The sequence below is a fragment of the Oculina patagonica genome, chromosome 5 (genome assembly GCF_052425735.1).
Source record: "Oculina patagonica isolate OP01 chromosome 5, crgOcupat, whole genome shotgun sequence".
Lineage (NCBI taxonomy): Eukaryota > Metazoa > Cnidaria > Anthozoa > Scleractinia > Oculinidae > Oculina > Oculina patagonica.
In genome coordinates, this window is record NC_135762.1 from 563,740 (window position 1) to 580,698 (window position 16,959).

Genomic DNA, 16,959 nt, shown 5'->3' on the forward strand with positions numbered 1-16,959 from the left:
TCTCAAAGTAAATAAATAATAATAATGGATTGATGTGTGGAGAGAATGAACTCAGAAAAAATTTTTGAGTTTTTATTCACTTTTGCTGAAATATTTAAAACACGACCATATTCACGGAAGCTTTATGTGAGGAAAAACTTTAAAAATTGAATAAAAGCTATCTACTTGCTGGAAGTTAAATCCACAATATCTCTGTGTTGCCGGGCCCAAAATGTGATTATTATTATATTTTGTTTTTTTTTTTTTTTTGGGGGGGGGGGGGGGGGGGGGAGGGGGAGGAAGTGGGGGAAGGTTTATGCTAAGCAAAACTTTTGGCATATTTAAAATCGATTATCGCAGAAATGAAATCACAAATGAAAACGCAGTTTTCTATATAACTCGGCCTTACAGTCTTTCTGTTTTTTTGTTCATAAAGGATACCAAACTTTAACCCGGAGAACGCCACGACGCGTTAAGGGTGCGTTCGTTTGGGAATATTCCGGAAAAAGAATAAATTTCGAAATATACTCCGAAATATTCTGCTCCTAGGAGCAGAATAACCGGAATGGAAATCCAAGTATTCCTGAATAGGAAAAGCAGCCAAATGAACGCGCTAACTCGCATTTTTCCAATCATTCTTATTCCGGATTGATTCAAAACGAACGCGCCCTAAGTATGTTACATGTATAAGATGTACAAGAGTACCCTTGACCACTTGAACTCCAACTTTCGTTTATGCCTGAGCTCTAAGTAAGAAATTGGGAGTTTTATCGGTCTTTCTTTTGACTTGTTTCTAGACTCTCCCAGTTAAGTGATCTTATCTTTTGATCAATCCGACAATGGTTTTACTGCTATGTCCCGACAGTCAAACGCTTTACAAATCTATAAAGCTAAAGAGAGCAGAATCCTAGAGATCCAAGGGGGGTTGCGAGAATAAGAGACAGGAAGCAACCTTTTTTTACTTATGGAAGGATTTTTTTTCTCATTGCATGGTAGGATGAGAGCGTTTTGCATGCTGTGGTTGAGATGGGGATGTCCGATCCAGGGTCATCCAGTGATCCCTTGGCGGGTTATTTGTATTGTGTTAATAGCGAAGACACAAGAGCCTGGATCCCTGACTACTAAATTCAGTGGGGCAGCCTGACCATACGCTGGAATGTTAATTAGGCCTATGGTGGACTAGCATTCCACCCAGAGGGTATAATACCAACGACTTACATGGTATAAAAGAAACCGAAATTAAATTAACTCCGGCAGTGTAATGCTAGACTCGTGCGCAAACTGTTACTGCCAAACGGTATTGGAAGGAATGCTTGCACCGATTCTAGGAGTGCAGAGGGTCCGAGCAAAGTCAGGTCGAACGGCTTCCTAAATTAGAAGCTTTTTCCCGAGCACATGTGAGCTGGATCCTTCTCACGCGCATTTGCAACTGATCTCACTGAATAAAGGACGAAAATAATAGGTAACCTAGCAACCAGAGTCATCTAAATCATTACCGAATCTGAAGACAATGAAAAGTCAAGTGAATAATGCTCTTTAATGTTGTTTTATTCGTTTCCTGATGTGAATGCTAAAGTGTTTTTTTCAAAAGCTTCTTCTATAATAATCATCTATCGCTATGAGACAAATCTGTCAATCGCTTGTCCGGTTTGGCAGTTTGTTCCATTCTGTGTCGCGTCTGTGAATAAAAAAATATCACTTTATTAATAACTAGTATAATTACAGACAACTTTTAAGAAACTTTACTATCTTATTCTACTCCTGACAGGTGTGCGATGTTGTTATAGAATAATAGGATAACAGTGTTGTAGGAGGGATAAAGAAAATATCAGGAATTCCTTGAATTTTCTGCAAATGTATTTTTTTTAGATTATTTTTCTCTTTCTTTTATATTTAAACTTTTTAAACGTGTCTGAAGTAATAAAAGTAATAAAAGAAGTAATAAAAGAAGTAAATCCTACCGAGAAAATTCTTCTATTTCTTGTCAGAGGTTGTTCCATCCAACGTCGTGTAAACGGGATACGGGTACGGTTGCGGGTACTGTTTCGGGTAGTATGGATCTGAAATAATCCATTAATAGCAAAAATAGTAAAATACTGACATTAATGCGCCTTAACTTAATTAGTTTTTGCATGATTAAAATTATTCAACGTATACTGAGGGTAGCGTCAAGTCACTTTTTGTTGTGTAGTTATTTCATAACACGACTTCTACCTACAACAGATCTTTCTAAAGGTTTAATTTCTCAGAAACCTGCATGCATAAGACTTGAACTTTACCCCAAGTCTAACACCGAAAGCAAGGCTAGAATAAGCTAAAAGTTTTAATTTCCTTGAAATCAAAATTATACTCACCCTCCAAATAACTGTCGTCAATGATAGTTCCAGTGAAGCTTCTTTTGTTTCCTTATTGTTCAAGATTGCCACAAAAACGAAAGAAAAAACATAGGATTTACCGATCTTATCTGGCTCATATGCACAACTTCCATTGATCTGTCACATTTAACATATTGCTTTGCTTTTAAGTTCCGTTAATTATCTACTTTACGCTGGCGGGCCACTTCAGTTAAGCCATTTGGCCGCTCGAAATCCAACAGCACTTCCGCCAACGTCCCTGAATGCAATCCATCAGTTCTACTGGTATAAACAGGTCTGCCGGCGCCAAACTGGTGTTCTTACCCCGGCCACCCCCTCCCGCGAGGCGTGGGGGGGGGGGGGGGTGGGAGGAATCCCATATGAAAGGGACGAGGATGCTCGTCGCCTCGTTTAGTGGTGTAAATTGCAGAATTTGGTCATACCTGGCCTGGCGTACGCCAATGTTTTTAGCTGTCGATGGCACATTTATGGTTGCTCGTAAAGAAATAAAAACGCAGCCATACTGTATAACACCGATCAGGCAAGGAAGATGGTGTCTTTTTTGGTCAGAACAAAGCTTAAACCACGCCCAGATTGGTCTCCTCTTAAGGTTCAAATTCAAATTTTCTGACGACTTATTTTGTCCCTTTCATGTGGGAGCCCCCCCCCCCGGAGAGGGATTCTTGGATGGCATGTCCATTCATTTGTACTTTTGCATGGGTGGAAAGTCGCACTTTGCGAGAGTCTTGCCTAATAAAAGATTTCCAAGGCCTGAAACTCGATCTCAATCTAAAATAAACTACTCGCTCTTCAGCTTCTGTCTTCACGAAACGTTAAGTGTCATATTTGTTAATTTCAGTTACCTGCTGATTCTGCGGCGTCTTCACCCCGGTTCCTCTGAGAATTGACTAAAAAAAGAATTGAACATGTCAGTTCAAAAGCTCTTCTTCTAACCCAACCTCTTAACCCTTATAATCACAAGCTAAGTGGGTGTAAGAGAACTTAATCCTAGCTTATCCAACACGGTATCTACTACTAAGTCCACTCTTCACATCGTTCTGGCTTTCGCATTTTTAAAATCTGGCTCAGTCAAATATCCACTGACTTCTTATGATTCATTACATCTGAAATTATGCGTTCGCTTTTACAAATATGAATACAATGCTCATTTTGTTCAATGTCGGGGATTGTATAAACTACACGCACCTTTTTGCAAGACTTTCTCAAGAGCTGCAAAAAGAAAGTAAAGCTGGGATAAATACGGAGAAGCTACTTATTAAATTCCTGACTTTTAAGCATTATCTTGCTCTGTCTCAGAATTTACTTTTGTGCCTTACCAGGAAATAAAGTAAATTAAACATACATGCACTAAAATTTTTACTGACTGACTGACTTAATGATTGATTGATTGATTGATTGTTTGACTAACCGACTGGTCGATTGATTGATTGATTGATTGGTCAAGCCGGTTTCGAGATTGTCAACATCAGGAGTAGAAGTGCAAGACACTGTTACAACAACTCGAATAGATCAGTTAAAAACATTTACTTGACTTACCGTCCACCTTTTCGCCAGGTATTTGTTTTCTCAAGTCTGAAAAAAAAAAACAGACAACTAAATTTGACTACCACGCAGATGACGGAGAAGCCAAATATTCTGAGCGTCTGACTTTTCAAAATATTCTAACAAGAACCTTTTAAACCGACGTTTTAATATTTGTCGAGTCACATATAACCACAGCTAACACACACATACAAGGTATTCCAGATATTCAATGGCTTACACGACCCCCCGCGCCCTCCGGCTTAACAGCAACTGAAAACGCCGATGTGCACTTTCTCTCCGTGTAGCTTGAAATCGCTCTCGTTAGCTCTGCTAATTAACTGCGTGAGTGTTCCGGTAATTAATACGTTATTAATAACTTATTAAAAGGTTCTCTTCTAACAGAGAATGACTTGAGTATAGTGAACATTCGTTCATTCGAACATTCGAAATTCCCCACTATACGGCCGAACTAATCAAAGGTCAAATGCCCGGAGTGGGAGGGAGTGGGGGCGCTCTTGGATTAAAGTTAAAGTTCAATGTGCAAGTCCAACTGTGAGTGGTGGGGTCGGGGGTGCACAGATTGATTGTATGTTTGCCTGGATTACTTACCCTGGTCAATTTTCTCGTACACTTTTTCATCTGTTGAAATCAAAAGAACGGAATTTTAATTCTGGAATACTTAACGTTGAGTTGTAAATGTGGCATTCTGTTTACTTGTCTCTGGATTGCATACTTACTGCTAATGTGACTGAGGGCTTTTGCAACTGAAAATACACCACAGTATAAACATATTAGATCATAAGTAATACAGTAGTTTATGGTTATTTAATCAGTTAAAAATTTCCTAACAAGAAAATTCTTCAGCATGAACAATAAATGAACCCCTCGGTGTCTTTATACTTCACGTCTTGTCATTACCAAACTCGGTACTTTAGAGTGATTTCACTTAACCCGTGAAATAGTTATTTTAAACTTTTAGATGTGGTGGGTTTTAGTATTAGACACTAATTCCATTGTTTTCTTTTTTCTATTACGCACTAACTGTTTGAAATTGTTTCGCGGGTTATTTAAATGAAATCACTCTAACACTTGTAATTTTTAAACTGTTACTAAATCTTTTAGAATTTTAGTTTTTAAGCAGTAATTTTCACTTTTAGTATGTACCGTTCGTTTTTTATGTATTTTTAAAAAGAATTTATTATTATTATTATTATTATATTAGTTTTATTATTATAATATTATTATTATTATTATTATTATTATTAATTAATGCTGAAGCGGTTAAGGCAGAGAAGAGATTTACTTACTTCCCTCGTCTCCCGCAAACATAGGAGCTGAAAAGAAAAGTATTATTATTATTATCATCATAATAATATATATAATCCACATGTTACCTTTTTAAAAAAAAAAAATATTTTGTGAAATAAATTAAAGTTGTATTATTATTATTATTATTATTATTATTATTATAATTAATTATTATTATTATTATTATTATTATTATTATTATTATTGTCATCATCATTATAGTTTTTTTAGATTTTAATCACCATAATTAGGACCCTCGCCTGGAAATCTTCCTCCCGACTCTTCTTGGATGCTTTTTTAGGGGAAGGGTCAACACTTTTTACAGAAAAAGTGCTGGGAAATTATCACACGCATATTTGTATACGACAGTGGAGAAAAAATATCCGCCAGAAAAATACTTAACAGGGTGGAAACTAAATTCTTGTCAAGAGTAAACGTGAAAAAAATTTGCTCAGAATAATTTCCTACCTCAACCGGCAGCCCCTCGAAAAATGTCTTTTTGATTTTGATCGGTAAACTCAAACAGAACCCATTTGAAATTTGTCAGGTGCCACACAAATGAAGGGTAAGCTCCCAGTCTCGCTTAAGGATGTATTTAAACACCGAGGACTTCGCGATGCATGGTTGCAAAAGCTGACAAGAGAGAGCGGAAACACCAGGGACGGCGGAGCATTTTTCCAAGTGGGGGGGCTGACTAGTGACTTCAAGTGGGGGGCTTAAAAGACTCTTCTCTTAGTAAGTCTTTATTTTTTCGGAAATTCTGGGGGGGCTAAAGCCCCCCAGTCCCCCCCGGCTCCGCCGTCCATGAACACACGTAGGTGCATCTTTTAAAATTTAAAACTGTTTTCCTGAAAGGTGCGAAATAAAGTGATAAGAACTGTAGGTCAAACCTGAGCAAACAGCAGCAACATACAGCGTCAAAATGCCCACGAACAACTTCAAACCCATCATCTTCACTGTTAAATACTGGTATTGATTTGAATCCGAAAGGAATAAAACAAATCCATGTTTAAAAAAAATTGTTAAATGACAGTCAATGTTCAGCATAGATCGATTATTTAATTTGTAAGTATGGATTACAAACCCTATGCAAATCTCCCGGTAGTAAAAAATATATCTTCGCCAACTTTGTGTAATATTATTAAGAAAGAAAACTAAAGTTCCATTGCATTTAGTATGCATTGGTTTCACTGAAGCAAATAACCATTCAGCAATGGCTCATAATTACAGTTTCTGTAGTATCAAGCGACTGCAAATCAGATTCGGGTTGTTACCGTTCAAGTGTCGGATCTTAAGCTACGTACTCCCTCGCTCCTCGACATTTTATCAGGATAGTTCTGACTAAGGTTTATCGCTATCAATTTATTTAACGAGGACACCGATTGGATTCAAACCATTCAACATTAGTTCACCACGCTTCTTTTTATACTTTTTTATGCTGGATTAACGTCGGTCGGTTTGTAAAATAGCGAAAGTATTTTGCTGTTACAATTTTTTAGAACACTTGGGGTAAGACAACACGTTTAAAAACTGGGTAAACATTTTGGACAGCAAAACCTAGGTAGGAATTATTGACTTTACGGTAAATGAATTTTAAAAGCCCACTTAAAATTGATGTTTGGCCGGGCGCAAGAAATAGTCCGACTTACCTTGAGTTCGCTTAACTCGAGCAGACGTTCCTTGTAGAAGTTGGAATCTGAATGCCTTAATTGGCGCTGAGTAAAAATTTTCGTTACTGAATAATGAATCACAATGTTACATTAATTGTGAAAAGAGACAATGAGCCCTGTGTTCTTGCTGAAAAGATGTTTGCCCTGCATGTGTTTGAAGCAGTTTTCCAATCAATTTTTTACTAAGACCAATTTTAACTACCAGGTTTAAAGACTAATCAAATTACGATTTAATGGAGTATTCTTACAACAATGTTCGTCTGGCGCGGCTTGAGATCTTGCCGCGCAAACTTTCAACGTGTTGGTCCCTAAAATATAGGACCACCTTGAGAATTTGTTATTTCTAAATGTCATTGACGATAGGGTACTTTATGCACCTGCAGCCAAGGACGCAAGCGAAACGTTGACACTCTTTGCTGGTTGCCAAGTTTTACCATACAGCTGAGAGAACGGTTTCCAGTTTGGTGGCAATTTACACCGAGTTTAACCTTTGAATTTTAGGTTTTAATAGATGTTATATCTCTTGTGAATGCAGTTAACATTTACAAATTGTCAGAGTAGTTTGCTGTTACAAAATGTGACTCTTTGCAGTAAAGGGCACAATGAAGAAACTATGTGGCTGAGTTAGTCCTAATTAATAAATAATAAAAAAGAATTTCTCTTGCACGTATTTTAACCCTCTCGGCGAGTTGACTGCCTTGTTTTACCCCTTCTATAGGCGCAATATATCAACTTGGGTGTATTTGAAATGTTTGTTTAAAAACCCTTTGATTTTGCCAGGAGAGAAAAGCTAAATAGCGTCCATTTCAATCCATGAGATTCTCACAATTACAATTGTTATACCAACGTTAACGCATCGAAAGATCAAATCTTAATAGAAATGAATGCCATATCGTGAAGTTTTGGGCCCCCACTTAAAAGCAGAGATCCTAAGCTATTATTTAGATAATTAAAAAATAAATAATCCCGTTGGCGATTCTCTCCTGCCAAGTAAAAAAATTAATATTGATCAAATTAGAAAACACAGCGAGAGAGCACCAACACTGAGAATCTCGAGCACAGCTGCTCTCTTGAGATCTAATTTTTTCTAAATTCAAATTTTCAGACATGTACGCACTACTATAATTCTTCGCATTAAGCTTACCTAACAGAAAACTTATATACAACTTCTGGGCCACACACACACTTCAAGTTTAAGCGCTAGTAGTTCCTTGAGGGAACAATCTAATGTGTTTCCCTATAGCGAACTTAAATGGTACGCCAAAATCAGTTCAGGCACTGAAAATAATTTTTCCTCAGATCTTGTTCAGCAAAACTTGCGTTTTCTCGATGCATTGTCTTTATTTACACAGCATTCGAGAAGAGCGTACTGTCCCATCACTTGTTTATCCAAATTTGTATTTTTGGAACATCTGAGCAAACGCATTCGTCCCTGGCAAGCAAACGCCTTATTAACTGCGCAAGCTAAATTACTTTTTACTATCCGTTAACTGAGACTTATGTGAGGCTATCCTCCCTGAAAAACGTTTTTAAACGGCAAAAGATTTTTTTGTAGAATTTGCATGTATCGTAATAACTATATTTCGAATGAAGAACAGTTAAAAAAGTTTAGTTTCAATCCCTCTTTGCGAGAAGGAACTCTTAGGTCGCGTTTACACGAGCAATTTTTATGTGACAATTTTGTATTTGCTCGTGTACATGTGGATGAGAAAAATGAGCAATTTTTATGTGACAAACATATTTGTTGACAAGCTGGCGTGTCAGCTTTTATGCGACAAATAAAAATTGTCACATACGAAAAATGGCTCGTGTAGACGACTCGTCACATAAAATGTGGCAAATGTTGCGTCAACATAATTATGTGGTCCCCAGACTCCCAATCTCCAACAGGCCACTGTGCACGCGGATCTCTGTGCGTATCTCTGCTATCCAAGGTCATTACTGTTGCACTAAACTTGGAACTGCTGACAAATATAATTGCTGTATCATCTACACGATCAAATGTTTTCAAATAAAAATTTCCGAGTAAACGCGGCTTAGAGCTGCATTAATGAGCGTCAATTCCAACAAATAAAAACATTCCGCGGTGATGGCTGGAATGTGAGCTTTCTCCCGACATTGTTGATACATTCAATACACTAAACTGTTGAACATTTCGAAAAAGGTATTAATGGTGCATTGTTTTGTGCAAAAAATACTTGTCGTGACATATTGGAATGAATATTAATTGCGTATAAGAGTTTAAGTGTCATGACACACCCATAATTTTAGTGTTGGTCGTGGTTGTTCTGTGAAGCAAACGGCGAACATCTTTCTCCATGTGCTTCGTAAAGATAAGTCAACATTTTCTTTAGTTGTTATGTAGCTTTGGTTTTTAAAATTACGCTAGCCTTTAGTTTTTCTTTAAAAGGTCTAATATAGCCAAACAGGGAAGTTTAGTTACGTTCAAGTTCATCGGCCACGCTGCGGAATCGTTGCAGAGTAATTGTTGAAATACTGAGTTTCCAAATACTATTTTTCCGTGAGTAGGTATTGTATTATACTGTTGAACTGAGCGCGGACTGTTACTCCCGTCACTTACTTTTCGTTCGCAATTTGTATCGTATCGAATTTGATGGCTGTTTTCAGTTTTCTATACTTGTCAGTAAGCTGGCGTCAAACCAAACTCCTTCGACGCCTCCTTCCCGTTCCCAGAGGGTTCCCAGGCGGTAAATGAGAACTTTTGGCCTGGTTTAGAATAGAGATACCTGATTTTTGTCTGATTTTTGTTTTTTGTCAAGTTAAGCAGCTGCAGAGCAGTAGAAGTGCTCCCAAAAGAATTTGCAATCAGAGTGGCCATGTTCAGTGTTGGCACCAAAAAACTCATGAATCAGCAACAAGCAAGTGGGGTTATTTCATTCTCGCCTTTATTCTCGCCGGCCTCTTCGCGTCACAAGCAATTACATTTTCAGGTAAGGTGATCGTTCGATGATCGTTGAACAATTAATTTGTCATTTACAAGATCCTGTCTCAATTTTAAGTCTGTCTGTAAGCCTAGATGGTGTGACCGGGGCAGTGAACTTCTTCCATAATAAGACTGCCCTGAATGGTGATGAAATTTTAAATTGACGTAATTGCTTGAAAATTTGGTAAATTTGGTGAAACGAGCTCAAGGATAGCCTTTATTATTTTTTAACACGTCTTATCACTATTATATTTGCAACCACTCTGGAAGTCGATTATTACAGTAGCTATTTTTAATGGCTTTCCCATTCCAAACAGGTCAGTTTCTATTATCCAGCCATGTATGTTTATACACTGTGATTTGTTTTTGGCATTGATTTGTTTTCGGCATACTATAATTTTAATTTTAACGTGAACAAAAAAAATAGAGATAACGAGTGCTTTCAGAACAACTTCGGACTGATGAAACAACGCTATAACATACGTAATATAATGTACTAGAAATATTTAACACTTAAACAAAACTTCCTGAGGTACCAGTCATTTAGTGACTTGTTATATAACACAACGAAGACTTTAGAAGAAAGGCGGTCGGTCGTCGGTCAACATTCGCGGGCAACAGTCAACCGCTACCCTCTGACGTCAAAGATTTTGCAATGTCCCCGCTCAGATATTTTTGTCGGGAAACAGTTTTTTTTGTCATGTGACCTCAAGGTAGCCAACTAGAGTACGCGCATGTTTTTGCGATCAATAGAGCGGTTTTCGCTTGAGTGTCGAAAGTTAATTGCGTTAGCTTTGGTTTTGCATTGCTACGCTTAAGGTGGATTTCCACTGTCGCGTTTTTGTTTACGCACGTTAACGCGCGTAAAAATTATAAACGTACGTAAAATGAAATTTTACGCGCGCGATTACGTGCGTCGAATTTACCTTGTCCAATTTCCAATGCCACGTTTTTTTCTAGGTATTTACGCACTTGACGTGCACGTTTACGCACGTAGCAATTTTGGGGGTTTTTAAAAAAAGTTGAACCGAGTTCAACTTTTTTCGCGGCTGTCTGCGGTTACGCAACGATTTACCCAATCATACTTTTGGATTTCGTCACATGACACCACTTACCATGTGGAAAACCATTTTGTTTTAAATCGCCCATCGATTTACATGGGAAAACATTCAGATGTAAAAACACTTCTCATCGAGAAAGTCTTAACATTTCAATAAATAATCTATAGAACTGGCTACAGAACCAAATTACACGAACGCAGTAGTGAAAGAAAACGCCTGGCGTCAGGTCACGTAGACTTTGAACCGGGAATCCGGGAAGGTCGCTTCAAATCCTCTTTTACTTGATGGTGTCTTTCGGAAGTATTTATAAAATGCCTCTTGGTCATATTCACGCATTTCTTTTTTCTAGCGTTTGGTACAAAGTGTTTTCATGGCAGCCATGTTGGAAGAGTCAAACAACAAGATGTTTGCATAAAAATGTTAATGATTTTTTCCCAAAGGAAAAACAACTTATTGTTTACGCACTCTATTCACCAACTTGATAATTCAGTATGGCGGGCATTTACGCACGTTCAACGCGCGTAAAAACGAAACGCTTTTTATTACTTTATACGTGACAGTGGAAATTTGCCAACGTATCTTTTTTTACGCACGTTTTACGTACGTAAATATTTACGCGTCAGTGGAAATCCACCTTACTGATTGGCTTACATGTAAAAATCTCGCGCCACTTTCTTAACCAATCAGAACTGAAACCAAAACCAATCGTGACTCGCTCGCGCACGTTTTCCCGCGCTTCGTGCCGGCTACATGTATTTGCTTGGAGTTTTGATTGGTTCACTGGTTTGTCTGTCCTTTGTGATTGGCCGGAGTAATTACTTTGGTTTTGGTATTACGACACTCGATTGAAAACTGCTCTAAGAGAACTTTTGTACGAGATACTGCCAAAATCACTGTAAAATGTTCACTGGTTTTTCTCGAAACTTCCGCAGGTACCACCAACCGAAAAAATATCCAGAGCTAAACTTATGTTTTAATTTTTCGTATTTTCTTTAGCTGGTTGAACAGACATCAATATTAAAGAAAGTGCATCAAGGGCAGCTATTGTTTTCATCGAAGTATGGCAGCTCTCCGCCTCTGGACCCAACTCAGTTATTTCAGATAAGTATTTTTCGTAGTCTTCCAGTTATTTACACTTTTTCAGTACAAAAACTTATTCTATTACTATATGCTATTGTTCTGATTTACCATTAAGAGGAATACAGTCAACTCTCTCTCAAACGGACACCCTCGGGACCGGCTCCAACTGTCTGTTTTTAGAGAGGTGTCCGTCTTATATAGAATTCAATTAGATACAGTAAAATGACTGAAAAACGGCAGGGACGGGATCAACACCAGGTGTCCATCTTAAAGAGGTGTCCATTAAGAGAGAGTTGACTGTAAACGAAAATTGGCAAGAAGAACGCAAGACTGACTGCAGTTGATTATTTAGTGTCATTTCTACTTTGTACACTCGGAATGATGAGCAAACCGAATCAAACTTGTTCGAAATAGCAACGAGAAATGTGTTCTTAACTAAGGATAAAAGCAGTGATCACCAGACAAGTGTTTTAGAGATCTTGTAATTATAGAATGAAAATTACCTTGAGTAGATTCACATCAAATGATCTCGGTTACGTTTCCTTAGTACTTGGGAAATGAGAAAAAGCCATCCGTCTGAAGGATAATGTCTTCAACCACCAAATTCTGATAATTAACATTTAAAAAAGTCCTGTATTGAAAGAAATGGCATCTTGTTCCGCGTTATTCCAAAACCTTTTTATTAACTGAGGTTCTATTATCTTTCGCTGCGCTCAGCCAAATGAAAAAAAACATACCTATTATAAGTAAAGACACAAACAATACAACTAATTGTGGAGAGGCCACCAGCGCTCGAGTTTATATGTACATCAGTTTAACACAAAGATATGAGCGAAAACTGAAATGTTACAGTGTACATGCTGACGTAACTTAAATATAAGCTACAACATTAACAGTGAAGAAAAATCTGAGTAAAAAAAATGCAGTGAAAAACAAACTTTGATAAGGAAATTAGACACTATTTTTATACAAAAACAAGAGAAAGATAACTTCGAGTATCCTGGTCGGCGTTAAGTGGTCTAATATTCACAGGGAGTGGTTCATAGAAGGTTTGAAAATTCCAATCGGTCTTTGATGCCAGAAAACATATACAGAGTATGATGCGACTAACGGCAATAGTTGTTAAGTATTGAGTAAAGAATATCATTACTGGAGATCATAATTGTCAAGATTTATCACTAAATTACGGTCAAAACCAGCACTAAGAAAATTGTAAGGCAATCTGTAAATTCTGAAATAGCTAAGATTCAGTTCATAATTTTCGGGGATCAACCGAGTCATACTATTTCAGTCAAATGAAGTGTTGATCGAAACAACAGAAACGAAAAAACTGTTTAACGCTTTAAGGAAATCAAACAAAAAACCTTTCATGTCAACCCATTCCTTGCACTCAAAATGGTTGAATTAAAACAGAAACAGTATTTAAAACAGGCCTTGGACTGTTTAACTGCATATCAACTCGTCACTTGAAGATTGCTGAAAATTTCTTATTACAGACATGATCTCGATACTTAAAATAATCAAGAATCTTAGAAAATCATCATAAGGCCGTTCGTTTTTTAAAAAGATTTAGCTCAAAACAAAGATATAAAAAAAAGAAAAGTATCGTTGTTTCTTATATCTTGTACAAAGAGTATCGTTATAATAATGTATGTTCAGTTACTTTTTCTATCAAATATGTTGAGGTGGTAAACACTAGGAGGATCAATATTGTCTTGATGTACAACCAAAATCTCACAAATTACATTGAAATAAATATATAACAATCAGATAGGAGAAAAGATGTCTTGATCAAGTTTAAGGAGTTAACATTCAGTTTTTTAAACCTTAACCTTGATGGTCATCCGTGTGGCGTTTCTGTAGTGCGAACCAAACCAAGAACAAAAGCAAACCTAAACTAACTTGTTCAAAAACTTCACAGGGAAGTATTTAAAAAGTTTTTGTTAAAACAAGGATTTCTGATTGTTCTAAATTCAAGAATTCAATCAAAGCCTTAATCATAATTACGTTATTTTTAAACATTAAGTAATAGTAATTGGACTGAGTGGAGTACAATTTAGGGAGTAATCGGGCGAGTAATTTCAAAATCGGCCGAGCGCGCAGCGCGAGACCGATTTGAAATTACGAGCACGATTACTCTCTGAATTGTACGACACGAGGTCCAATTACTAATTAATCGTGTCAATAACAAAATTCGAGGTTAGGAAGTCTTTAGGAACCTTTTCTGTAAGAAAAAGTCAAAGGTAAATTCAATTGGTTGCACATAAAGGTAGAAAACAGCAAGAAAAAAAACATTCAAATGCGCGTAAGAAATCGACTTGCGTATGAGATGACTCAACCGAAATGAATTATTTGTTTTGGAAGGCGTTTTTAGTTAATTCGTTCCTATTATTAAATAGAATGCGTACCGGAGATGTATTTTAGGAATTTGTATTTCTAGGACTTTCATTGCAGAAAAAAAATTTAGAGTACGGAATCATGGCCTATAGCATTTGAAGTCGGGACGTTTATTCTTTTCAGATATTTGGAAACGTGTGTAAATTCGTTTTTTGGTTAGCGATAAATAAGGTAAATATCAATAAAATTACATTACTCGTTTCAAGTCGTTTGTCAAAAAATGTTGAAAAAAAATTATGCAGACAAATTACTACCAATATCTAAACACTTTGAACGACTAGGCCAAGTTGAGATAAAAATTTAACATCCAGTTAGGCTGAGAACACAATAATACCTGTTTATCGAATGGAAGTTGGCAATAGAACCGGTGATCCCGCTTTGTTGGTACTACAAAATATATTTGAAAAAAAAAATGAAAGGGAGTTTATTTTCGGCGAAACACTAAAATTTCTAAAAATTGTCAGCATAACTTGAGAAAAATTTGTTATAGTCCTGAAAATACTTTATTTAAAATGAAACCAAAATAAAATTACATTAAGAAACTTTGAGAAATGCGTTTTTGTAAGTTTTTCACATTACCTAAACCATGCATACAAATTAGAATTCCACCACACAAGCAAAGATCGATAACTCGTGTGCAGTCCAGTTATTTATTTTACAGGTAATTAGATTGTTTAAAAGTACATTAAATGGAAACAAGAGTTAAGTGCGGGTCGAACCAGCACGCATATATAATTCAACTTTTGTAAACTTAAACTTTTTAAAAACAAGCAAGAACCAAATTTCGTCAGTTTTGCAGTTTAAGTTTTAAATGTCTCAGTTAAAACAGGACCTTTGACATATTACACTTCTTCTAATATATCAATATTCTTCTCAATATAGGAACACAGAGATAAGAGGGATTTTGCAAGGAAATGAATAGTGAAGCATCACAAACGTGTATAATGGAGCATGAAGAATATGTCAAGAGTAAACAATCAATATTCTTGAATAAAAACATTGACTGTGTTTTGTCATCTTTCGTTAAATGCTTTTGCTTATTTACCAAGCACTCTAAATGACGGCAGCTACTAAAGCCAACAACTAATCGACACAAAAGATTGGTTTTCAGTCGGGTAATGCGATGCAGGAATTGAAGTAGCATTCGAAATGTAACTCGTGTAAAGAAAGTGTAAAGAGCAAAATAAAGTAAGACCAATGAAACGCTCTTTTAAAACTTTCTACTAAAAAATTACTTATAATTAATGATCTAATAAGAAAAAAATTCGAGCATTCAACATAGAATGCTCCGTAAAAACATGTGTCCTGGTGTCCTACTTTACTATATTAAATGTTCCTCGATTACTTCGACAATTGAGGAACTCCGACGAGAAGATAGGGAGGGAGAAACAACGACTCCCACACACCCTTCTCCCACTCCCCTCCGGAGAAGGAGAGAGTGTAGGGGGAGGTACTCCCACACACCCTTCTCCCACTCCCCTCCGGAGAAGGAGAGAGTGTAGGGGGAGGTACTCCCACACCCCCTTCTCCCACTCCCCTCCGGAGAAGGAGAGAGTGTAGGGGGAGGTACTCCCACACCCCCTTCTCCCACTCCCCTCCGGAGAAGGAGAGAGTGTAGGGGGAGGTACTCCCACACCCCCTTCTCCCACTCCCCTCCGGAGAAGGAGAGAGTGTAGGGGGAGGTACTCCCACACCCCCTTCTCCCACTCCCCTCCGGAGAAGGAGAGAGTGTAGGGGGAGGTACTCCCACACCCCCTTCTCCCACTCCCCTCCGGAGAAGGAGAGAGTGTAGGGGGAGGTACTCCCACACCCCCTTCTCCCACTCCCCTCCGGAGAAGGAGAGAGTGTAGGGGGAGGTACTCCCACACCCCCTTCTCCCACTCCCCTCCGGAGAAGGAGAGAGTGTAGGGGGAGGTACTCCCACACCCCCTTCTCCCACTCCCCTCCGGAGAAGGAGAGAGTGTAGGGGGAGGTACTCCCACACCCCCTTCTCCCACTCCCCTCCGGAGAAGGAGAGAGTGTAGGGGGAGGTACTCCCACACCCCCTTCTCCCACTCCCCTCCGGAGAAGGAGAGAGTGTAGGGGGAGGTACTCCCACACCCCCTTCTCCCACTCCCCTCCGGAGAAGGAGAGAGTGTAGGGGGAGGTACTCCCACACCCCCTTCTCCCACTCCCCTCCGGAGAAGGAGAGAGTGTAGGGGGAGGTACTCCCACACCCCCTTCTCCCACTCCCCTCCGGAGAAGGAGAGAGTGTAGGGGGAGGTACTCCCACACCCCCTTCTCCCACTCCCCTCCGGAGAAGGAGAGAGTGTAGGGGGAGGTACTCCCACACCCCCTTCTCCCACTCCCCTCCGGAGAAGGAGAGAGTGTAGGGGGAGGTACTCCCACACCCCCTTCTCCCACTCCCCTCCGGAGAAGGAGAGAGTGTAGGGGGAGGTACTCCCACACCCCCTTCTCCCACTCCCCTCCGGAGAAGGAGAGAGTGTAGGGGGAGGTACTCCCACACCCCCTTCTCCCACTCCCCTCCGGAGAAGGAGAGAGTGTAGGGGGAGGTACTCCCACACCCCCTTCTCCCACTCCCCTCCGGAGAAGGAGAGAGTGTAGGGGGAGGTACTCCCACA

General features: G+C 38.6%; 1 protein-coding gene across 1 annotated transcript; it reads right to left on the reverse strand.

The window, feature by feature from the left end:
- Nucleotides 1–1,502: 1,502 nt before the first annotated feature.
- Nucleotides 1,503–7,333, reverse strand: LOC144653814 (uncharacterized). Its single transcript, XM_078513912.1, has 12 exons — nt 7,234–7,333; nt 6,836–6,921; nt 6,077–6,152; nt 5,186–5,212; nt 4,616–4,642; nt 4,488–4,517; nt 3,891–3,926; nt 3,540–3,563; nt 3,197–3,241; nt 2,334–2,384; nt 1,941–2,039; nt 1,503–1,657 (listed from the first exon to the last, which is right to left on the reverse strand). Exons 3-11 carry the CDS (start codon nt 6,135–6,137, stop codon nt 1,954–1,956), a joined length of 387 nt encoding a protein of 128 aa, XP_078370038.1. The 5' UTR covers nt 6,138–6,152; nt 6,836–6,921; nt 7,234–7,333; the 3' UTR covers nt 1,503–1,657; nt 1,941–1,953.
- Between the last annotated feature and the right edge of the window lie 9,626 nt (nt 7,334–16,959).